This window comes from Anas acuta, chromosome 5, assembly GCF_963932015.1.
Source record: "Anas acuta chromosome 5, bAnaAcu1.1, whole genome shotgun sequence".
In the NCBI taxonomy this organism is placed as follows: domain Eukaryota; kingdom Metazoa; phylum Chordata; class Aves; order Anseriformes; family Anatidae; genus Anas; species Anas acuta.
The window spans coordinates 6,210,566-6,236,521 of NC_088983.1; the positions used below are offsets into that span (position 1 = coordinate 6,210,566).

The 25,956-nt window shown below is 34.5% G+C and overlaps 1 protein-coding gene across 1 annotated transcript; it reads right to left on the reverse strand.

The window, feature by feature from the left end:
• Positions 1–25,660, reverse strand: C5H14orf39 (chromosome 5 C14orf39 homolog). The gene is made up of 17 exons (XM_068685601.1): positions 25,575–25,660; positions 25,188–25,244; positions 22,306–22,432; positions 17,633–17,722; positions 13,597–13,784; positions 13,113–13,155; positions 12,579–12,699; positions 11,943–12,037; positions 8,735–8,874; positions 8,182–8,261; positions 6,729–6,814; positions 6,566–6,630; positions 5,385–5,455; positions 4,173–4,330; positions 3,520–3,655; positions 2,058–2,115; positions 1–908 (listed from the first exon to the last, which is right to left on the reverse strand). Exons 1-17 carry the CDS (start codon positions 25,624–25,626, stop codon positions 706–708), a joined length of 1,770 nt encoding a protein of 589 aa, XP_068541702.1. The 5' UTR covers positions 25,627–25,660; the 3' UTR covers positions 1–705.
• Between the last annotated feature and the right edge of the window lie 296 nt (positions 25,661–25,956).

Here is a 25,956-nt window from a genome sequence, read left to right on the forward strand (position 1 = left end):
CCAAGCCATTTGTGGAGAACTGGTGGATACGCTTGTATTGACCACTGTTTCACTCTGGAAACTGACTTAGTATCTTTTTTATTTTTTTTTTTTTTTTTCCTATAAAGTGGAAGGATCTTACTTTGCTTTCAGCATCTCAAGTGAGACAGAAGTTTAAATGTCAAGTATTATTACAACATTATTTCACTTCAGATATTAAGAGATATCTACAAAACCTTGCACAAAATTAACAAAAATGTTTATTTCAAACATCTTATAACAGATAACCAACTTAAAAACACTGTAACTCAAATTCAGCTTTGTCTGGTACAATAAAGTTACTTTTACTAACACTTTCTTTTATTTTGTATCAGAGACTGAAAGTACTCATCTAGAAGTACTCTTTAGATGCTCTCTCACAGATATTGAATTAACTCAACATGCTATTTTAAAATGGTATTTCTGCTGCTTGTAAGTGCCAATTTAGGGACAGTGTATCATAACATTTTATGAAAACAACATGTTTAGAAAATAAATAAGAAAAATGAAAGCTGCATCTCAAAGCATGTGCTTGCTGGAGATACACATGCTCTTGCAGCAATTGCAATAATGTATTCTTACATGAAATGAAAGGAGAAGATGAAATGCTTTGTACTTTAACTTAAGAAACTGAAAACATTTGTCAAGGCTAAGTAGGAAAAGAATTTAAAAGGAAGGCAAAGGTATTCAAAAGAATGTAGATGGCTTTGTATTTTGTAAGGAAGAATGAAAACCTTTCACAGAAGGAGACTGTGATGATCTCTGATCCTGTCCAAATGCAAATGGAAAACTAAAGTCATCTTTTCCATCTCCAAATGCGTGAGAAGTCGAGTCCGAGGGGAAGGGAAAGGCAAATGCATCCTCACTTTCTGATTTCCCAAATAAGCTTCCTATATAGAGTGAATATTATATTATTAGATTGTCTTACTGAAAGAATACTTTATGCATTCAGCATAATATGCTTCCTTTAATCATATTTTACTCCCAATGCCCACTGCATATCAGACTACAGGTGTGTGCTTATTTCTGCACTAGATATGGTACTTAAAGGAGGGCATTATCAGAAATTATGTAGAATGAAGCACTTGAATGATTTAGAATAACAAAATACTTTACACTTTTTAGTATATACTGGGTGAAATATTTTGAATACTAAGCAACCGAGTCTTTGTAAACTGACACATTTTTGTGGATTCTTTCTTCTCTGAAAAACCACTGAAATATTTGGAGAAACAAAGCTATAAACAGGAACCCCCCAAGTTTTACATTCAGTAACACAAAATTCATACCCTTTTCTCTGCAATACCTATGTATGCATATAAACTTTTGTTCATCCACTTCAAAAAAAAAGTGGCTTTGCACCTGCAGAACCTCTAAAAAGAGTAGATTACAGTTCCCTTCAGAAAAATGCTTGATCAAAAGTGAATTTTGATCCTACTGTTATCACTGAAAAATTGTCCTTTCTCCTCACTAAAGCCAGGATTTCACACAGAATGTATAAATGTGTGTGGCTCACTTTGTATGGGTAGAAGATATGGTTTATGAAGTCTCATTCTCCTCTCTCACTCGTGATATTTTTACATTGTGTACCTCCAATGATTTAAAGTGATGATCAAGGTTTCTTTTATCAAATGAAAACTTTGCTTTTGTTACAGATGCGGGGGGGTGGAAACAATAGATGTATTTTTCTAACACTGAGATAGTAGCCTGAAGTTAAAAAAAGTGTTTTTTACCAGGACTATAGCTTTTTACATTTAAAGAACAGAACTCCTTTCAGGAATGAAAAGGCTTACAAAACTCTGACACTTAATTTTTTCTTTCCCCTTGCAGCCCCTCTCAGAGTTTGCTTCAAATACACCTAATACAATCACTATTTCTGTTTCTTCTTTCTCACATTCCTTTTTTCCATGAAATTGCACACATTTGAGGTCCATAAGACAAGTATGAAGAGAAAGATTCAAGCTAGTCAAAAAAACAAATACAACAAACCACTAAACCACAATATCACAAATCGAAAACACAAGTACTTTCAGACTTACCAAAATCTTTCTGTGGGGACATGGGATTCAAGTGTCCCACAGGATAATTATCATCTGTCTGAAACAAAGCAGACATTTTATTTAACAAATTTAAAAGACAGAATGTAACTTCTAATGCTGATATGTAGTAAGTGAGAAAGACATATTCATAGAATCATAGCATGGCTTGGGTTGGAAGAGACCTTAAAGATATCTAGTTACAACCCCTCTGCCATGGGCAGGGATGCCACCCACTAGATCAGGTTGCCCACCAGTGAATATTAGCATTTGAATTTCAATTTATATATCAATCCCTGAGTTTGCACGGTCAATTCTTTGATACATTTCATGCTTTCCTTATTTGAGGTATATACGCAGAATCCTTAGGCAAGATTTATAACAGGTACTTAAGTCCATATTAAGACCTTCAAAATTCCCATCTAACTTGTTAATTGTGAAGAGTCAAGTGACTGCTAGAGGCTGGTAAATTCCTGAGCTGTCACAATATAACATGGGTTCTGAGAGTATTAGGTGACTTACCTACTCACTTACCTCACCTTACCTAGCCCTACCTCATTCCTAAACAGCTCACAAACTATCCACCATTCTATTTTCTCCTACACAGGGCTGATGATAGGAGATATCACCATCACATATTTTAAGAAATACAAAATAAATATTGACCCTCTTTCCTCTTTTAGATTTCACCTAGTAACCAGAAGACTGAGCACACCCACTGAAATATGAGATACCTGGGTTCAAGTCCCTTATTTGTATAATGGGATTTGTATCTGCATTACCAGTGAGTGGTACCTAACCACTGTGTTACACACTGACACACATCTATCCTGAATATCCAGTTGCCTATCACTTAGCCTAGAGAGAATAAAAATTACTCTGGAACACTACAGCTAGGCAATCTGCAAAGGATAAAGAGCACTAGCTGGATTCCAGTCCCTGTTCCAATTAGTTGGCTACCTCCTCCATTTAAATATAGATGCTAAAATATATTTGCTTTTCAGTTCTACTAATAAATAAACCTTTATTCCTTTCCTAAGTGTTTTGCATTTTGTGAAAAATGGAGGATGAAAAAAAACAACAACAATTTAAGTGCCCAATTCCCCACTGCAGCAAGACAAAACCATGCAGGATTGGCATGTGTGTTGTAAATTCTGCCAGGGTACCTAAAATTTTGCATTGCAATGCTAAACCAGTAACCTTTTTGTGAATTTAGTCACTTGTGCGCCTGTGTGCACTTGTATACCCATACGGGCAAGATCCAGTCCTTGATCAGAAGTCATCACAGGAGAATCAGCAGGTAAGGATATAAGCTTTTCCTAAAGATATCAAATGTAAAATTAAGCATGCTAATAAAAAAAGGCTTAAAAGATGATCGTTCAAGAAATCCTCATTAGCAGTCAATACTATTTTATAGCATTGTTTGCTTTGTGGAAATTCAATATTCTTATGTACCCGTTTTTACCTCATCAGATGAATGTTCTGCCCCAAACACAGAAGAATCAAACAAATTAAAGCCAGGTGACTTCTGGGAGAAGTTCATGAGAGAAAAGAAAGCCGGAGATTTTGATGTTCCTTCTTCACAACCGAAATTGTGAATGCTGTAAAGACAGAAGGGAAAAACTTACATTAATAGTTTTTTAAAAGTAGCACAGAGGGCTTTTTTGTTGCTGTTGTTATATTTGTCCTTATTATGTTTTGTGACTTTCCCAAATTACTGTATCTTCCATCAGTAATTACTTCTTGCAACACAGAATGGGTAATACAGCCCTTCAAATCAGACTGTTCCTACCAATTTTACTCGTGTTTCAAAAAAAAATGCTTAAAGACAGTAATTAACAAATATTACTGCAGGAAAAGAAAACAATTTTAGCAAATGAGCTACAAAGAACCTGCCTCACATATTTCTAAGCAAAGTCCCCCTCCATCTTGAAAAAGCTACATTTCAAGCAGAAATGATAGTGTAAGAACAGAATCTAACTCAGAAAAAAACAGTATTTTCAGAAGAGCTTTCTATGGAAATCTTTCTGTAGTATCTTTCAAAAAATAGCAGAAATATAAAATAAATATAATTACAAATTAACTTATGAAATCTAAATATAAAAGCTGAGATCATACAAGTCAAATGGAGGTGTTTTAGAGAACTGGGTTTTCTTCCCCTTTGAGTCAGGTGTTCCAACAAACTCAGGTGTTTCAGGTGTTCTTGGAAAATGTTCTGCACTTTCTTCTGCTGTGTCTGGATTATTTTCATTTGACTTAAAATAGGTATGTATTTTCTGTTTAAAAGAAACATATAATAACATTTATGGCATATGTAATTTCCCCACATATTGTTTTAAACACAGTCATCGTATGCTTTAGGCTTAGTTAGATTTTTTATTTTCATAAAAAATTAAGGGAATTCAATAAATTCTCACAGTTACATATTCTCCACAGTTACAACTGTAACCTTAGTTTAACTAATTAAGATGGAGTACTTCTGATTGCAATTATGTATGAAAATTTTCATTCCAAAATTAAGAAACTTGTAAGCTGACTGAACAAAAATGATTTGGAATAAAAGAACTCTCTCTTTCTAAAGTATCTCTTAGTTAATGCTTTAAGTCACATTGGAATCCTCGTGCTATTCTAGTGAAGTAAAGGAACATAAACCATCAGAATATATTTCATCTGACTATTTCCTCTTTCTCAGAAAATGTTAATGGAGAATATACACTTGAATTCTGTAGAACAATTTCCACCAGGCTCAATATTGTTTTAAAGATATTTTTCTCCACCAGCTGCCAGCAGCCATGAACCTGTAACCAACTAGAAGAAGACGAGTATCTCAAACTTGATCTCAGTATCACCTGTACATGCAAGCTGTACAAACAACTAGCTTGAATATTACGGCATGGTGAGTTTAAACTCTCATTCAAGTACAGATTGTAGAAGTAGTGCAAACGGAGCCTTTTGGACTCTGTAGCCAGCATAGAGCCTATTTTCTAGAGTTTTGTGGAAGAAGTGAGTTTCCCATGCATCTTAGCTCACACAGATGAAAGTTACATGTACCAGTTCTATCTATAAAATGCTGTGCATATGGACATAGATGGCCCATAGTTAAGGTAGCATAAAAAAGCATTAACATTGACAAGGCCAAAAGCAATGATCATTGTATTAGTAATCAGAAGACACAGATTGGCTTCTCTCCTCTTGGGTGCCTTAAAGTGAGTCACTTTGCCAATTCCTGAGAAATCTAATTACCTCTTACCAATTGATTCAAATACTTCAGAATAGTTTGACTGCAGTAAATAAAATAACTATGTCTGACATAAGAAACATTTTCCTTACTTGAGGTATATACGAAGAATCCTTAGGCTCATCTTCTGCTTCTTTATCATCACATTTGGCCTCTTGGTCTTCTATACAAAGAATACAGTACTGCTTGTATTGTAACAACATTTTAAATGGATAAGTAAAAGTTATGTTGTGGGAAAGAATCCTTGAAAAAGATTTACTAACTTGGCATTGCTATTGATAAGGAAGTGTTCCAACCGTAGTCTTCATAATAACCCACTTTGTGGCCATTTTCATAATAGTTACCTCTCGTTCTGCCACTTACTCACTAGCATTAAAGCAATGCTAAAGCTTCTTCATATTGTTTGGTGTGTTCTTCAAATCTAGCTATTGCTCCCTGAGTGCTACTTTTGTCTAATCCAGCTGTTGCGCTCTGAGAGTGCTAATACCAGTCAATAGAAACCACGTAGAAACAGCATAAAAAGCACATCCATATGAGACTGATGGAACATATCTTCAAGACCTGGGCCAAATCTAGGGTAGGAAATGAGAAGAATGCTACCCAACCTTCTGCTGAAAGCTTTAGACCATGCAACACTGTAGGCTAAGATCCTGTGTTTCAGGACATATAATTAGGATCCTATTTATAAAAAAAATAGACTATAGTTTTTGAAATGCATCTAAACTGACAGTGCAATTAGGACAAAAAAAAAAAAAAAAAACATTTAAGCTACAGCTCAGTGCCCTGGGACTTCAAAACTGTAGATGCATTTGCAGCTACTCTGTTTTGCTTCTGAAAGCATTTTGTGCATACTTCTTAATTTTCATTTTTTAAATCTTAATCTGATGCTTCAAGCTTCCTGAATTCCTTAGTTTGCTATAGCCCTTTTCTTTGCATTTTATCATGCCTTTTGGGTAGATTTTCACACAGGTTTCCAAACAGAAACTAAGAGCGTAGATTTACAAGAGATGCTGGGAGGTGCCCTTCATTAGCAATGGTTAATGTAGAATGCATACCACATTACTGCACAGTTCAGTCTCCATTTAAACTAGGACCCAGCCTGCCTACTGTATTCTCAATTTTAAACTAAATAATCAAGACGTAAAAGGAAAACAAATGGTGGTCCATTCATACCAGGGTGAAATTTTGGGTCCTAGAATTTTCCCTTTTATCATTTTGTGGTCTAGTTTACAGTAAAAGCACACCTGATCAGAAAATGTCTGTGGTACTTTACCTATTGCTGTATCATCACTCTCGAACTGTTGATTAGTAGTCACTTGCTTTGGAGGAACTACCTGTCTAAAAGACAAAAGTTACACTGCTGTTTGTTTCAATGTGGATTATTTCCATAAACTTTAATCTCAAGAACGAAAGCTACTTCATTAGAGAAAAGTTACCTGAATTGCATTTGGCTTTGCAAGCTTGCTGTTGATGGAACTTGGGCAATTTGTAGATTATTAGTCCATGCAGTGTCCATAACCATCTGAAACATTGCAAAAAATCAACTGAGGCAGCATATAAAATTGTCACTTCAACAATATCATTCTGATTTCTCTTTAGGCTGTTTAAATCCATTCTGTTAATCTTTGCTAAACAATTATGCAACATATACACTTTTTTGCCTGTCTGTTTTACCTAAGATTAACATTTTTCTTCTTACAGCACGATACCCAAAAGCACTTCCATTTTTCTGATAAGGTTGCATTCACAGCATTGATAACTAGAGGTGAAAAAATAACTTCTCAGTCATAATAACATTACATAATTTACAAACTTTATACATGTTCTCTATTACTGCAGCCAGTTTGGTCCTGATTGGCAATACAGCACGGGCTGAAGGGCCTGTCTCCATGTCCTAAGGTCAAAGAGGGCACACATAAGTGAGTGTCTGCTATGTGAACGCAATAACTGTAAGTAACAAGAAAACACTCCCACCTCACAGAATTTCATCAGATCAGAAGCTCTCTCTTAACATGCAAAACGTATTTGTGCCTTAAGGGCAGAGTGGCACTAGGAATCTATGCCTCAGCGTCAGCTAACACATCAGTTCACAGCAAGTTGATAGTTCTGGTTTGTTTTTAATTTGCAAAATGCTATCAAATTGAATTCAGCTTGGGGTAAGGGACAAAAGTGCTGGGTATGCAGAATCTGTCTGCCACTCACCTTCTGTAGTTTACCACGCTCCTCTTCCGAAGCATAAAAACCTCCTTTCCTTCATTCTTTTTATTTTTCCCTCAGACTCCATCTTCCTGTTGTTGCCATCAACCTTTCTCAAAATTCCCTTAACTTTGATTTACTGCTTCCCACTATTTTCTAATGCAATTCCAGGTCCCAGATTCCCATCCTCATCTTTGGATTCATGTTGTCTTGTTTCATCTTATGAAGGTCCTCCCTCCCCACATTGTGCATCACTTCTTTTGTATATTTATTTTCATTCCCATTATTATTATTATTATTTTCTCTTCTTTTTCTGTCCTATTAAACTGCCCTTATCTCAACCCATGAGTTTTACCTTTTTTCCTAGTCTCTCCCCCATCTCTTTGCAGGGAAGTGAGCGAACAGCTGTGTGGTGCTCAGCTGTCTGTTGGGTTAAACCACAGCATCTACAAAGATTACTCTAAATTTTAAAAACATTTTGCAAAAGTATACATATTTTCAGTTGAATTAGAACTAGTACCACAGATTTCTATTACGGTTACCATGTCTTCAGCGTCCTGGTTCCAGTGTTAACTTAGCTTAAGTTTTATATAAGATGTTATAGCACTGGATATATTTGAAGTATTTTCAATTTAAACAACCATACAAAACATTATATAATCCCATGTTTTTACCAGTGGGAGAACTGCATACCTGTGACGGATTTTCTGCATGGCTGGAGGAACTGCTAGTAGCAACTGAATGTTCCATATGTTTCTCTTTTTCTTCCCTCCCTAAATTAACAAAACTTACTTAATACTGTCAATAGGAGTAAGAATCCAAAGCACTGCACTGTTAAAGTGCACTTATCAACAAAGCTTAGAAATTTTCCTGCTAATGAATAGCTAAAACAAAGGTATCAGAAAATATGAAAGTTATCAAACAAATCACAGCAAATACTATTTACAGGTTGATTCAGTTTAGTTTAGTTTTAATTTTTTACAAACACTGCAAAAAGTATGCTTCATTTTTCTCTGGCACTATGTATTAACTATACCCACCATCTCACTTTACTCATTGCATGGATGAGAGAAGAATCAAAAGGTTTTCAGAACATAAAGACAGGTATGTACTCAACTTTCATTGAAAGCTTGGAATCAACTATCACAGTAAAAACAGCTGAGTACATTTGTTACCATGGTTTTCATTTATTTACATAAAAATAACCCAAAATGTTCACAAAAAGATCATTGGAAACACACTGCACCTTTGTCCGTTCGCTTCATAGAAAATCTAATAGTTTGTACAGACTGGACTGATTTCCGGGGAATGCACGGGAGATGTAATGGTTTATACAGTTGATGTTTCTCATTTAACAAAGAAGGATGCTCACTCTCTTCAAATATCCTAAAAAAAAATTAAGACAATGATTGAAAAAGAAAGGAAATCATAAAATACAACTGCTTCAAATAAACGGAGATTTCAAAGGAGATGCATGATTCCAGAGAGGTTCTACATCTTACAGCTCCAGCAATCAGTAAGATTTAATTTTCCCTTAAAGAATACCAGACAGAGAATACCACTGAAAGCAGGGACATGAAATAGCAATAAGATGATCATAAGAACATTGCTGACTTGAATTTTGTCAGTCTCAAAGAAAAGTATTAATAGTTTTGGTTTTACACTTTTGTAAAAGAGCTTTAATCATAACTGTAGCTCTGCAATCACACTTCCACATTTAAAAACACTTTTTCACTCCTTGAGATTGTCCAAAATACTTATACTGTAGGCGGACAAAAACAAAACAACAGCAAACATTTTCACTTGTAGGGTAATTATCTATGTATGGTAAATAGCCTTTTACGGAGCAGAAAGACAAAAGTTAGCAGAACAATTTGGCACAGGAACATTTACCATTTTTATTTTAATAATGTTTTATTTTATTTTCTCTTTGGCATTCCTGCTTGATGCCTCTGTGCTTCTAGCTGCAACATCTGCTTTTGGCTGACTAAGCAAAACTACTCGGAATAACTGAAGATTCCAGATTTCAAGAAAGCCAGTCTTCCTGGTTTTCTTGAAATTTTTCATAAATGAAAATAAGATAAAAAATACGATGAACTTTATAAGGTAGCATGGAGTAAAGTTAGCAATACTGCTGGTTAAAACATGCCAGTGTTAGAAGCACTGGTTAAGATATCAGACCTAACAACACATTAAACTCAGGTGCATGCTCAACTGTGATCACAGAAAATCAGGAATGCACCTCAGTCAAATAACAATGATGAAAAAGAAAAATCTTTACCAATAAAGTTGTATACACACTAAGTGCTGAGCTGGACAACAACCTAACAAGCTACAGAAATCACCCAATATATCAAACAAACCAGAAAAAAAAAAAAAAAAAAAAAAAAAGTAAAATGTCTATTTCTTTTATTTACAGCAATTATAGATGTTACTTGTGTCAAGAACGAGTACTATGGGAAGTAAGATGTTTACATGACCAATTATCTTTAAGATCAGATGTGGAAATCTTTAAACCAAGGAGTGATAAAAGTAGAGCTAAGCAGAGAGCCCTGGCTAAAACTGCTCACTTTGTTCAGTGTGGCTCATTTGGCCACTTTATCACAATCATCATTGAAAAATGAATTGAACAAGGCTGCTGATGGTTGTGATTTAGATTGCCATTAACCTTTTTTTTTTTTTTTTTTTTTTTTTTACACAGGTTAAGATGCCAATTGTGTTTTTACAAGTTCCTGGAATCAGTTTCTGTGTGTTTTTGTAAAACGTAGCAGACAACTCTCTATATTTCTAGAAAATTGCCATACCTTAAATAAAGTTTTCTTTTACAATATATATCTATTCAGAAGAATGTGTCAAATGTATCAAAACTCTCTTTCCATCCTTCTTTTGTAGCAGAAGATGAAGATACCTCCTGCTTCTTCACAAAGCTCTTTGCCTAGGAGCCACAGTGTAGTGACTGCAGAACAACTCACAATAGACTCCTGCCTTTAGTACCCATATTCTGCTGTTATATTTTTGTACATTGTCTTGAGTCTGCAAAGGTTTTAATTCATATAACTCATTATCTTAACACATTTTCTGTTTGATTTCTCTTTACAGTGATTATAATCACAGATTAAAAAAATACCTATTTTTAACATCAGTGGTTACTTCTACGTTTCTGTGTTTGTCTTATTGGTTAATTCTATGCTTCCTTTTTCTTTTAATATACTAATGCCAAATAGGGATATTTTAAAACAATTTTTCCACAACCCTTTATGCTGAGGATATTTTTGACAAGAACAAGCTTCAAAAAACAAAAACAGTAATCAGTAATCATGTTGTGGTCTGATACTATAGGCTATATCTCACATACATGGAGGTAAGAGAAATGTGAGTTGCAATACCGTAAAATGTTTACAGAAAGTTATAATCATGACATAAGCCATGGAATTATTTCTTCCGTAAGAGCACCAAAAAGATCTACTTGTATGCAACCAAGAAAAAACTTCTGGTGAAAGGAAAAGCACCTGAAAGATCCATGACAGAGATAAACATACAACTGGAAGGTCTAGCAATGCACCCTATGAATTTCTTTCTATTAAGTGTTTGATTGAATACTTCTTACGTCTCCACACTCTGAATATAAATCTTCTTCTCCTGTCATTTTGTTTCTGCAGACTGAACATACTTGGGTGCCTCTGAAAATTCCAAGGAAGGGTTTCCAAACTTTTTCACCTAGTCTTACAACAAAGTGGATTTCTTGCTTCCCTTTGTTTCTAAGATCTTGCCAATCATAAAAAGCTTAGAAGGCAGAACAGGTATAAGGCTTTAAACCATGAAAAAAATAATTTGATTAATTCAGGGATATAAAAGCAGATAATAAAAACCTAAAATGTCCCTATGAAAGGAGCTTAGAGAGTGAAGATGGCACATTTCTGTACACATGGTCCACTAAATTCCAATTCAAAACTCTAAAAAACTTCTTTTTCAAGAAGACCATGGTGTAAAACCACTTGGAAGACTTTTGGACATATTTTAAGTTTAAAACAGCTTTTGGTCTAACAGAAACAGTTTTAAGGGTGATTTTTTAATACTTACAAGAACTCCAGATGAGTGCAAGATGGTTCTGATGGTGATTTCAGTCCTTGTAGTTGAGCTCAAATTAAAGTGAGTCCAAGTTGTAAATGATAACTAGGTAGTTATCAAATTTACTAAACGATTAATCCTGTCTATGAAACTTTCACTCATGCTTCTTTTTAAGAACCAAATTAAGAGTTAAATTTCTTAAGTAATTCAGAGCTGAAGACGAATGACATTTGTAGCCATGACTCCTTTTCACCAATTATGTGTTTAGTAGAGTTAATGCACTTTATTTCTGACTACAGTCACTGTAAATGTATCCAAAACCTTTAAAACTATCCACACAGATGTCTGGATCAAAGCAAGGGAAAATAAATAATTTTTAAACATACCTTTCCTTAAAATTCTTTGGCTTCTCTAGACTTTTCAGATTTTTTCCTTCAACCATTTCTGAATCATTTTGATCTTCTGTAGTCTCTTCAAATCTCTTAAAAGATAAAGAACAGATAAACATAAAAATTTGAAAAAAAAAATGTGCTGCAATTAAAATATGTGCAGTACAATGACAAGTTTTCTTAAGAAGGAAAGAAAAGGAATTTATGCAATTCTTACTGTAAAGCATATTTAGTTAAATACATTCAAATGAACAAAACCTTCTTAAAAATTGTAGGACCTGTGAAGGCAGTATACTCAAGCCCTGTGGCTCCCAAAGGAATAGTCCTGTTAAATTTTGTTGAGTATGCTCTGGCACTGTTGAGCTAACATGAAAGTCATTGCACACAGGTCCTTGAGAGAATTATGGTATAAACTGAGGTCAACAGAAAGAAAGCTTTAAGAGCCTTTATATTCATGGACATCTCTTCTCCAAGAAAACATATGTGATGCTATAGAAAAATAATTGCCAATTCTTATATCATCCTGTTGGTCCATGTGCTTGAAAACGTACTTTTTTTGTTTCAGCAAATGACAGTATAAACACCTACATATATAAAGCATACTTATATAAAAGAAAATTAAAATGCCATTACCTTTTTAAAATAATTAATTTTCATTTCTAATTCCTCTGCTTCTCTTTCTAGTTCAATTGATTCTTGTGTAGCAACTTCAGCAAGCTTTAACATTTCCTGTGTTTTTTGCCTCAAAGAAGCACTTTCATGTTAAGGGACAAACATGGCAACATTATTTTTTTCAAGCAGTGAATACTAACAGATCCCTCACAGTTCTATGCCATAACTGAAAATTACAGAGCTACAGAAAGCTCTGACAAATCTACATTTCATAGACAAGTCTCAAAATCTAAGTTCAGTTAGTCTTCTCCTCCTTAATGAAGCATTTTGACTGATCTGTCATTAAATGAAATTGTACTTTCTTCCCTCAAAAAGCTCCCATAAAATTTAACTGAAGAATATTAATTGACCTTCAGTTTCCTCATAAGGAAATGACTACTAGAGCCACTCTAAACATAAATAAATAATTATTATACTTTTTTAATAAAAACAAGTGAAAGGTGAATAGAAACTTTCCTCCCCATAAACTGTATAAACACTATGCATCAAGGATACATATGCAAAGCCCAGTCATTAAAGGATTTGAAAGGAGCAGGCTCTGCAGAAACAAAATTTTGTTTCAAATCATTAACAAGTCTAATTTTCTTTACAAATACAAGATAAATTAGCAGTTCAGGAACACTTATCATTGCTTAGTGTACATAACAGAAACAGCAGTAATACTGAAGGTAATGCCATTTAAAACAGAACAAAAAACATATATGAAAAATAAATTTACATTTTTGAAAGTCTAGTTCTAAAGTAATTTGGGAATGTTTACCCCAAGAAGCCCAGTGGCAAATCAGCATGTGTATTTTAAAATCTTGTTCCAAATCTCAATTTGCTACATTTTTCCCCCTTAAAAATGGTGTAACAAAAAGAAGAATGTTTAATCGGCTTAAGAGAAACGGTGATGAATTGGTGGATTTCTGTACAGCACTTCTAATGTGCAGTACACTAGCAACAGGCTGTGCAGTTTAAGTGTTGATAATAATAGTACCCAGAATGTCCGAGCAAGCGTCTTCTTTCAATTTATATTGTTCAGACTGCTTCAGAATTCTGTTTTGGATTTCTTCAATCTCTTTCTTTTTTTTGGAACACTCCTGTGCAAGAGGGGTTTCTGCATACTTCTCACGGTGTTGCTCCAAAATCTCTTTATACTGGATTATGTAATCCTGATACATTTTCCTATAAAATAAATCACAACTTTTTTCCACTTATTAAGCTATTGTTTATCAGGAAAAATTGCCTAGTTTATGGAATCAGCTCAATTAGACTTGCTGTTGTTCTTCAACAAGTCATATTACTTTTAGCATATCACTATTTGACTCTCATTGTTCTCTTCCAGCTATTTTTATGGATCATTATATTGGACATAACAAAGAATACATTCATGATATAAAAAACAGTCATTATTTTGACAGGAATGTAGACCATACCATGTCCAAAGGTAGCTCAGCAGATGACAAATGTTTCTTCCTTCTGTAATTATCATGAAACAGCAAGCCAAATTCTGTGCTTGTGTTCACTGGCACAACTCCAGTGTTTTCAGTGGAGCTGTATCAAACTTACACTAAAAGAGGATTTGGCCTAGCATCCAGGCTTTACAGCAGCCTGATGCATCACTCAAGAGCTGCCTCCAAGGAAATGCTGAGCAATATGAGTCTGAAGCCTTAAGCACACACATTAGTGTGTGTTAGTCCTAAAACAATAGCATTATCTATGCTTAAGGTTAAACAAACATTTAAATGTTCAATTGGCAAAGAGCCAGAATACTCTTTTTTTTTTTTTTAGGACTGCCCTCAAAATTAATCCTACACTAATACAATTTCACTGACACCGTGTGAGTACATAGCTACAAATTACTGAAGTAAGTAGCATCAATTAAGAGGCCCCGTTAAGTAAATGTTCGTGACATCTTACAAGTTTAAATAGGCTTCAAAAAAAAATTGCTATAAAAACAAATACCATAACAAGCAATTGGATGTAATTCATCACATAAGGCTGAAAATTGATCAATATTATGCTTGGAAAAAAAGAAAAAAAGAGAAAGAAAAACACTTTTGCACAGAGCAGCCATCATCTTGTGTTAAATCAATGACAGTGACTACATTGGAAAAGACTTTACTTGGTCTGTTTTCTCATTCAGACAAGGAATTTACAAAGATAGATTGCTAATGGCAGATCAATATTCAACTATCTCATTGGGAAACATCTTCTGTTACACCAATAATGATGCTAAGCATAACTTTTGTTACAGGTCATTTCCAGTGCAAAAGTAGTATCTTTAGCTGAGTAATTAACAACACTGAGTAATTAACAAAAGAGCTAGTTCTAGTTCTTAATGTCACACACATGTAATGCAAGTATAAACCTACTGGAAGTCTGTATTTCCCACACGACAAGTCTTAATCACTTACAGTCTTTTAATAGTATGAATAACAACCATAGCCCAGTATATTTCTCTCCGCATTTGAAAGCAAAAGCTTAATAACTATTTAAAATGAAATTAAGTCATTCATTTAAAATGTTTGTATTCTATTCAACCTCAGGATGAATTGGACATATGTAAAATACATAATAACAGTTGACAGAAAGAATTTATGCCGATGGTACACATTTATAAAGACCTACCACAGCTCCAGACGTATAGCACATATCATTAACACAGCCTGGTCAATTAACTGAGAAATAAATATTACACAGAGTTGAGATTTGTGTATACTGTATCAGATTTTCAAGGTATGAAAGATGGAAGAGATTTAGCTCTATTGAATGTAATAGATGCTACAAACACTAGCTGAGCAAAAATGAAATTTGCAGATATACAATTAAGAATGCATTACAAATAAATGTGAAAAAAAATATATCAAAATCATATAATTTGTTGCAACTGGTACATTTCAAACTTCTGAAAATAAACCTCAAACTTTAAATATATGCCTTTCCCAAAAGTGTATTTTCCACTGATAAATATTTAGAGCCATATACAGAATAGTGTAATAGTCTTGAGAAATTATCACAATTTTTAGTATTTTTCCTAAGTAATTCACATCCTCCAGTTCATGTAGCGGAACATAGGCTATCTAGAATTCAGCACTGTTCACACTAAAGTCATTAGAAAAAGTTCTAATTTAATGTCAAAAGGAAAAAAAGACAACATCCAGAAAACTCCTGAACACTACCTTGATAGTTATTTATTCCTCTTTCCTTTTTTTTTCATTGTTCTTTCCATCCTGAAAATATCACTTATAAAACATGATACATAAGTGATACTTTCAAGATGAACTTCCAGCACTACGCATTCTTATATGTTCTTGAAACTAATAATAGAAAGAAAACGGAATGTTTTTAAAACCTCCACAGTAAGTGCTTAATTAAATGTAAATTGATCTGCCCATCTTTTAAAAACATCTTTCAATTTAAAGCAGCATGCCTTGAATATCCACTTATGCCAGATAAGATGGGCATTTAGCACATGAAGTTTTAAATATACTTATTTGTCTTCCTAATTTATATATTTAAAATTTGTTGACTGCACATCTTGCTAATTTGAGTACATAATTAAATGCTTCAGTACACAGGAACTGTATTTGAAAGAAATATCTGAAGACCAATTGTGAAAAATATATAAATTAAATTCATTTCATCATTTATAGTCATGGTGTCTTATAATTAAGCTCAGGAAATAAATAAAAAAAAATGGGGGGTTGGAATTGAAACTAGTTATCTAAAGAAGCAATTCAAAAGTAATGATTCTTCGGCTTGTTAGATCTAACTAGTAAAGGCCAAAATGGCTTCATCATATAATCATAGAAAGGCACTTTGGCCTTATTTTTCACCAAAAAGCCCTAAAAAAGAAGACATCTATTTCTGCCGTCTAAAACTACTGGAAAGAAGAACACATACAAAAGAACAAAACCAACTTAACTGTAGCTATCTACAGTTACATCTCTAAATTGGTATTTAGGTATGTAGATGGATCTGTCATGATTTTTTCAGCATAAGGCTGACCAATCTCTTCCCCTTCCCAAGCAGATCAGTAAAGGTGAACAGCCTCTCTAAAATGAAGATCACTTTTATATGAGTGTTAAACAATACTTCACAGGGTTAACTTTGCACACCCCATTTTGAAAATTTCAGTGAAGATTTTCAGGAACTGTTCTTTATCCTGTTCAACGTAGGCAGCTACCTTCCATAACTAGCCATTTTTTTAAAATGTAGAAATTAATTAGTGAAGATGAAACTTAAAAGAAATGCCACTTACTAAACAAAATTGAACATGTAATTAATACTGACAAGAACCTTACCCACAACTGGTCTTAAGATGATTATGGAGCAGGCTTTCCTTAGGCACTTACCTTATTTTTCATGATTATTCATTGAATGTGTATGCTTTGTAGTTATTTTGAAGAATATATAGAAGTATATTATTATATTTTTTTTGCGTATTCTAATAATCATATTCAATTCATATTCACAAATAAGAAAGGCTCAAAATTATCTGAATGCATCTGTTGTCTTATTTAGTGCATATATGAAAGTAAAGGCTTAGGGTCATTTACATGATGCTTCTGAAAAAAACAGAACCTCACTATTTTCCAAAAAGTCTTCCCAAACCTGAATATCTGAAATACACTATGTGAAGATGTGTCACAATAATGGTTAAAAAAATCTTTAGATAAAACATGTTCCTGCAAATGTGGTCAGATATTTCATATTTCTGCCAAAGCTGAAATATTAATTACCTTTATTTCACAGGCTTTTCTTGAAATTGTAGGCAATTCAACAGTGTTATGAAAATTTATGATAGACAGTTAGGAAGCAATTGAATTTGGAAAAAAGCATATTTTATCCTCTTTCATTAGTAACTAAAAAGTAGCAGATGAACTCATAATAATATAAATCAAATATTCTTTTATTACACTGAAAAGTTTACCACAACTTTCTGATGCAGACTGCTTTCTTTGCTGATCAGCTTAGAGAAGTTAATAGACACTACTGCTAGAAACCTCATCTCATATGATCACAGATACCTCTCATTTTCTGTAGCTTCTTGCAAAACTTCGAGTTCATTTTTCAAATATTCTTCATGCTTGCTAAGAATTGCATAGGTGGGCTTCCAGCTGTTGAGAAAGTAGAAACGTGTATAAATGGTCTCTCCTAATAAAAAGGCATTTAAAAATGAAAACATCAAGTTGCTTTGGGTAGCTAACTAGAACAATTAATGTTTTGAAAGCCAAACATAAATGGTTTTAATGTAGAAAGCTTTTACATGCATACATTTATTTTCTTGAGATTTTAAGTTGCAAATTCAAGAGTATATATAGGATTAGCAATGATTATAAAGCACTTTTTAAGGGATAGAGTGAACTTCACAATCTTTCAGGACCCTGGTGCTAAGCATTCAGGCATCAAAACACAAATTTTAGGTACTCAGAACAGTACCACCAGTAAATCCTTTAAATGTGTATGTTCTTGGAAATGCATGCTGCTTTTTCTCAGCAATATCACCAGCACCTATCTCATACTTAAATGCAAGAAGCAGCCACCAACTCAAAACCTCTTCTATTTGCTAAGCAAGTCCTGCTCAGAAAACAGCCAGAAAGAGATGCTGCCTTTCAGTACAATAACCCAGAGACTGCAAGCACTGACCTGGAAGTCTGGAGTCACAGATTCCTATAGAACAAACTAATAGGTCTGCTTTGCCTCCTCTCATGTGGTTCTCCAACAGCCTTGAAACACAAATAATCCATTTTGTGTGGGTTTTGTTGGTTTGGTTGGTTATTTATAATTTTCAGGAGCCTCAGATAATTTAAGAACTATGATGCAGCTCACCAAAGTGAAGTTCCCACAGCAGGATGCTGTAGATTAGATGAAATCACAGCAACTTCAGGAATGAAAGGACTTCAGGACATGATGGACTTAAGATTCCTGAAGCTATGCCAACAGTACTTTCTCAATATCCAGGTATTAAAGATGCCTCTTCCCTGAATGTGGGCACTCTATGAAACAGGCAGATAAACTCTGATTCAAATAAAATTAAGATGTGATCTTTAGGAGAGGCATATAGTGGGTCTTTAAAAGGAAAACAACCTGCCTGAAAAAAAAGATAAATACGGAGAATGAACCATTAGGGCCTGGATGTCTCCTACCTTCCCAGCTGAGATACCAGCTATCAGAAAAGATGTTTTCACAAATAAATGTAACAGCAAATTGCCATGGTGGGGCTCAATTATAGATGGTAAGAAACAAACTTAGAAACCTTCAATGAATGGAGCCTTCAAACAGGGAGTAATCTTTTATGAAGACTGAACAGACACCTAAGTGTTGTGAGGTGAGGGAAGAAACAGAAATATTAAACTTAAGCCTACAGAGCTAAATAGATTATTTTGCTACTGACATTCTTCTCATTCAGAGAGAATAATCTCTGTAGTGACAGGTTGTAAACAGCCAAATTCTGAGATGCTGAGAGCTGAGATTCAGATGATGGCTGAATCATCTGTGCTACACTGGTACAGAGATCCCATTTACAATGAAAAAGAAGCACATGTTCCCTCCAAGTGAACCTTCTACAGAAAAAGGCAGCACAATCGCTCTCTCCGATAAGGGCTTATAACTATCTATAAGTTCAGCATTTGTCTAGAACACAAGCTACTCTGGGGCAACACAAACACCTACAATGAAATTTGCATGGAACTATCTGTCCTAGGAGATGTGAACGTAAGAAACAGCTTAAGGAAGACTTATATAGATCCTATTAAAGATGAAGATTGAAGAGAGAAGAAGAAAACTATAAGCACCTGAAGCACAGCTAGCTGGTGACCAAATAAAACTGGAACAGGAAAGATACGGGTCAAAAATTAAGTTACATTTAAAGGGATGGAAATCGATGAGGAGAAGAGAAATGGCAACACAGAACAAGGTTACAACTGAACAAAGCAAGCAATTCTCTACTGGAAACTGAGAGCAACTGAGGATATATGGTACTGTTTACACCGTATATTCACAAGTACAGCACATAAACAGCATTTTGGGATGCGAGTATACCCTGTGGTTCAAAAGCGGAGAGCTTGTAGCATGCAATCATACAAAGTAGGACTGTGCATTTGCACAAGCGCTCCAAAGCTGGAGTAGAACAAAGACTTCACAATTAAATTGCTGAAGTCCAATATCCCTGAACAAAAGATAATGTACTTCAGGTGCTGAAAAAAAAAAAAACAACATATAATCAACTTTTATAACAGCCATAAAATTTGTCAACAAAAAAAGCTGAATGAGAAAGTGCAGCATCCATCCAGGAAAGTTAGCATTATTTGGCACAAATTGTTTGAAGCTACAGTGATTAAAAAGTAATTAAAAAATGCTACTTCACCACACCTACCACAAATTCGGCAAAAAGCTACACTTCAAAGAGGTCAGACTTTAAAAAGCAGAAAGCAACAGCACATGCATAAAAGTGCACTGGCACACAAACACTTTTCTTCTTCCAGAAAACTTTGTATCTTTCTTTGGAGGAAAAAAATGAGCAATGAAAAAATGAGCAATGAAAAAGTCATGAAGTTTTTGTTAACCAAAGTGCAAACCATGCTGTGTGTTACATTTTGTATTCACACTTATTCTGCACATGCACAAAAACCACGAAGTATGAAAAAAGAACAATGGAAAAAGGATAGAAGTAGTCTGATCTATTAGTTTGTTAAATGCATCACTGTTTCAAGGAGGTTCTTGGTGGCTATCACATTTATTTGTCTTTCCTTTCATTGGCTAGGGTATAAAAGATCTTTATTCACACTAAACTGAAAGCACTAAAAATTTCCTGTGATTTTGCAAATGGGACGAGACAGAAGTTTCTTTTCAAATTAGCAACATTCTGAGTTTATCTGCCTTTATTTCCATGAAATCGCACCATTCTTGAACCCAAATTAAAACACCAGAAATTTTAAAATCATATAAGGAAAATAAACGGTAAAATTGGAAAAGTTCCCATCTACTGTATTTCACCACATATTCTTGTTTTGGGATCAATATGTCGAGTCTGAATCACTCAATCAACTAAATATTTTTAAAATGCCATCATTTTTCTAAGAATATGTATTCCATTTTTGTCCCTGTGTGCCTTCGGTTCTTTGTTAAACAAACCGATATGGATCTTTGTAGAAAACACAGTAGTGTCCCTATATGTCTCATGTATTGTATTTTCTGTAAACTTGTTGCATGTAAGAATCCAGTATTTTGTTCAAAGTCTTTGAACGTGCTTCAGTATGTTTATGATGCCTAGTAATCCAGACAAAAATTAGATTCTTTGAGAGCTCTATTGAGCACTACTGGCAACTAAATGTAATAATACTCGTCTTTGAATCAATCAACTGTGAGGACGATTGTGACTTGAAAACAATATCTGAATTTACAAAATTGACATTAGATCATGCTCAGTGTATATGGAGCATCAACTAGATAAATACCAGAAGTTTAAGATGATTCTAGTACATAAGGTCTTTATTTGTCTGATCTCGTAGCCAGGGCTTGATTATTGCAATTTTCAGTACGTTGTTAAACAACATTTTCAGTAATATAAGACATGAAATATCACCCTTCTGCAAGCATAGTCTTTGTATGAATAAACTACCCATGAATGAGCCATTTCTCAATTTCAGTCTCTTTACAGTAATGCCATTGATTATTCCTTTTAGAACCTCACTCAAAGTCCTTTGAATTCAACGATTAAAAATTAGGTCAGATCCTTAATTCTACCCTTAATTTTTTGTTTCCATATTTGCATCACATAACAGTTACAACTTCAAAAAAAGAGGGAAGTAATGTGAATTATTTCAGTAATTTACAAAAGTATTAGAAGTATCTACATTGTGCTGTAAGAAAGAATTTAGAAATCTCAGAACACTGAGATTTTCTTGTCAAGCTCAAATTTTTTTCCTAACTTTTCATGATAAAGCTATGAATCATTACAGAAAGGCAATCAATTCAAACAGCTACCAACTATACCCACTTCAGACACTATTGATTCCATTCTTTCTTCTGTTTTCAGATAGTTTGAAGTAAACCTAGAGAGGACCCTGATCTATCTTCACTTCTCTTTCTTATTCTTAGAAACACACATATTCTCCATTCATATCCTGCAAATTTTTTTCAAATCTGCTGCAGACATTATTTTCAAGCACTCATCTCTAGACACAGTTTTGCAAGAAAACAAAAAGAGTAAGATATGCTAACAAATCACCACTTCAGCTGCCAAGAGCTAGACAGACTTTAGAAAGATGAATACTGGGATGAAAAGACAGGATTACATCATCTGTGCCAAATTTTCTGTATTGTCAGATGTCTACGTTTGTCAGAACTCCAATGTATAAAAAATTAGAAAAGTCATGGTTCTAATGTTCATGTTCAACCTTACTACCTGAGTTTATTAGCATGCTGCAAAGATGGTACCTGTAACCTTTGAACATTTTTATTCTAATAAAGCACTAAAACAGGCAAACTTAAACATAGCCTGTTTTTCTCTGATTTATTTGTTCAGGGGATGGATAATACTGCAATTCTTGTGCCTGATTCACAGCCTAATAAATAATTGGAAAATACTAAAGTTTTCTTTTACATCACTCCTGTCTGAGCACACATATTCTTATACTACTTCCTCCGTGACTTTCTTAATACCACCTATGACTACAAGTTCAGTTTATAGTGTACTTACGCGTTACAGCTGTCCTTACTATTCTCATTTTGCTTGCGTAAATCAGCAATTGCCTCGTTGCTGTTATTTATATTTTCCTTCAACCTAGCAATTTCATTCCTTTTTTCTGTGATTTTTACAGAATACACTGAAATATAAAAAAATATGTTAATATGTTGTTGCTTTTTTTTTCTTTCAATACATCCATGAAATAAAAAGTCTACATTCAGAAGGAATCAAAATTTCTTCCAAAATACTTGCACTCAATAGTGCAGATGAGCGGACAGCCTGCAATTAAACAAAGCAACAACAAAGTGAGTGAAAAGGCTTGAGCTGTGTGGTACCTTAATTTTCATTTAATATTATGAGATTGGCTTTGGAAGGAAACACTGATGCCGATTTTGCATCCCCATCTGCATAGAACTGAAGTAATTAATAGTGGTAGAAAGTAAAGCGCTCTTATTAATAGTTAAAGCTGACCCTTGTTTTCTCTGGAGGCCACAGAAGTACATGTGTCTGCAGACACTAGAGGTAGTATACAGGAAAACTGGAGTGTAAGCCACTTTGCCTTTGCTAATGCTGGCATCTGGGGAGACTGATCGGAGTACAAAAGTTGCTTGAGATAAAGGTCTCTTTTAGACATGTTTTCTTTTACAGAAGTCCAGAAATACAAATGTTTAGAATGGGAAAGTTGACTTCAAGAAGGGAAAAATAAAAACATCACTAACAGTGTACTAAAAGCATGTACTCAAATGACTGCCGAGATCAGAAACAGATAAATCCAAATAAAAAAGGAATTTGCTCAAATTGGAAACCTGTAATATAAGATAAATTGATGTACTGAGTAGCAGATAAAAGTTAATGAGGAGCATGAAATGCAATGAGCACAACTAGGTGTACGTTTTTACTCTGTGCTGTTTATTTATTCTTTCCTACAGGGTTTCAGAACTGCTTGTGCCAACTCTCCCTTGCCATCACGGCTTCCCTGATGCACTGTAAGACAAAGGCAGTGTCCCTAAGCAGAAGTCACTCAATCACAGCCATCCTGTCCTCCTCATCAATTACTGTTCTAGAGCTTCAAGTTTGGGCCTGGTTTTGCAGTACTTGCTACATAGTCACTACGCCACCTGGGTTGAAACCAGTAAAGAATATCTGTCAGAGATGTACATCAGTTGGTGAAGATGAAAAGAATCCCAACATATTTTAATATCTTAATACCTTGGATTGCCTTAACTTAGCTTGAAGCAAAACTACTGGACAAGCAACATACGCTTAATTTCTGCAGAAAAAAGGTGTATTTGAAAATAGCCTGCAGATGACGTTTTGAGATTTACCAAGATAAAACACAACTATATTTTAAAAAGTCTATTATATAATCAAAGCTACACACTTAACATTTCATTTAGAATTTTCTATAAATAGGCATTTCTGAAATAAGTGAATGAGATCCATCCCACCCAAGTTTACAATACAGACATCTACACCACAACTAGATACACGTGGCACCAACCACACTCACTATGGAATGACAGAGATTTTTTTAAACCATACTTTATCTAACCTACTTTAAACTCTTGCTTTAGGATGAGACAAATCACACCCTAGAAGTGAATCTTTCTCTCCACTGATTATAGAGGGACTCCAGCCAAAAAGTCTGATGAATCCTACACCAAAAGTCAGAGGCTGAATGACACAACTGTTCTTCTGCCAAGTAATACATACACAGAGACTAAATTAAATCAGTGGAGCTATTTCTGGGTAAGTTTTTGAACAATTTAACCCAAACATTTAGAAGTTCATGTGTTGCTTGTGAGTTCATGCCTGTATAGATATTTCTGAACAGAACAAAGCAGCTATAGTATGTTACTACATGGGCTTTGGATTTCCGCTAGAAGCATCCTAATTTACAATAATCTTACATAAACTTTAAGACAAGAAATAGCTCTAAGTTTAAATTACATGACCAAAGAGTTAATACAGAATTCTAGATGTAACAGATTTAATGTTATAGATGTTTTAAAGTTTAAAATACTTCAATTTAATATTGATAAACCTCTAGATATATAAGTACTTCCTTTGACATATCAGTCAAGATTATTAGAAATACAGGAACAACAATCAGACCTGAATGCTCTCTTATTCTTCTTCTTTAAGGGTATGAACTTCAGTTTCTACTTATGGGGTACCAGTGATGAGCACTGATGTCCTCAGGTCGTCTAAAGAATAGTTCCTCTACAGCCATTCCCGTAACTGAGTGATGCACATGGCAATGTGGTAAAACAAATCAGTCAAGATCTAAGATCTAATATGCTGTTTTTTAGTCCTGGGTAAAAAGAATTGCATGTGGAGCAAGACTTTCCCATTGGGATTACTGTTTCGGATTCCGAATAAAATTTTCAGCTGCTTGACTGCAGAAAAGAAGAACCAGGCTTGAGTAGGACACAGCAACTAAGAGAACTTTCATTATTATAGGAAGACAGAAAGAGAGGAGAAGCAGTGAGGCAGAAGTCCAAATCTGGGAAGCACAAAAACCATGAAGAAAGAAAGGCAGGCAAGTGGCAGATGTATCGAGCTAGCACAGCTGAATCAAAGAACTGCCAGTTACTGTGAGGAGCCACAGAGTAAGAGCAGGAAATGGCGCAGCATGAAACTGGCTGTCCATGAGACAGCTGAACAGCATTAGCTAAGAGTCGAAAGCAAAAGCAGAGTCTGCTAGGGAGAATCACCAAGTATTGATGGCAAAAGATGAGGTAGGGTGAGAGCAGGACACTGGACAGCTTTCATTATTAAGCTTGCTTCCGCCCCCGCAACTCAGAACATGTACCAGGACTCATGAAACAAAAGCAGTGTACTCAGTGATACAAATAAAATGATTATTAAAATGGTAACTTATCACTACTCACAATTTATCTGTTGATTAACATGTTCCTTTGCATAAGAAGTTTGCTTTAGCTGGAAAACTGAAAAGAAAAATAAATGCTTTTTCACATTTACCTACAATAAACTGTGAAATAAATGTTGTGCAATATTACCTGCACACACCAATAAACAAATATTTTAATGAGATATCTAAAATTACCCCTTCAGACAAGCAGTTTTGCCATTAAGTAATTGATAGTGCCCTGCTTCATAACCTCACAATGAACAAAACATTTTGTAGGCAATCACCCAAACCTTAATACTACAGATTTACTTGTTTGAATTTAATGTAACTGTAAAAAGCTGAAAACATTACTATATGCACAGCAGCAGTAATTTTCAGTTAAAAAATATATGATATAATGACCTACCGAACTCGAGCATAAGTTTATCCAAGTTGCTTAAGAGCCTGTCACTCATCATGTAAACTACAAAAGAAAAATGCAATTCATGGACTTACACAAGCAATCCAAAGCTTTACTGATACAATAAACAAGTCAAAATTGTAAGATAATACCACACGTTTTAAGATAAAAGGAGTAAAACAGTTTTAACTGCATATGAATTAATTATCTAATCTATTTTAGTGGAACCAAATTTCTCACTGATTGTGGTAATGGGCTTACTGAAAGTCTAAGCCACAGTTCAGAAAAAGGAAGTGTATAATTTGGGTAAAGGTTCCTGGAGCAGCTCTAACCTTGAGAGGCTTAATGTTCTTAGGAGGCGTGGAGAATGCAAGAAAAGATGCTTGTG

Bases quoted from the DNA above. Each gene is read 5' to 3' on its own strand.
- C5H14orf39 (XM_068685601.1), bottom strand. From the start codon at position 25,626: ATGATGAGTGACAGGCTCTTAAGCAACTTGGATAAACTTATGCTCGAG. The intron at 22,433-25,187 runs GTGAGTAGTGAT...TTTATATTTCAG, and splicing joins TGTTAATCAACAGATAAATT to TGTATTCTGTAAAAATCACA. The intron at 4,331-5,384 runs GTAAGGAAAATG...TCTTTTAAACAG, and splicing joins ATTCTTCGTATATACCTCAA to AAAATACATACCTATTTTAA.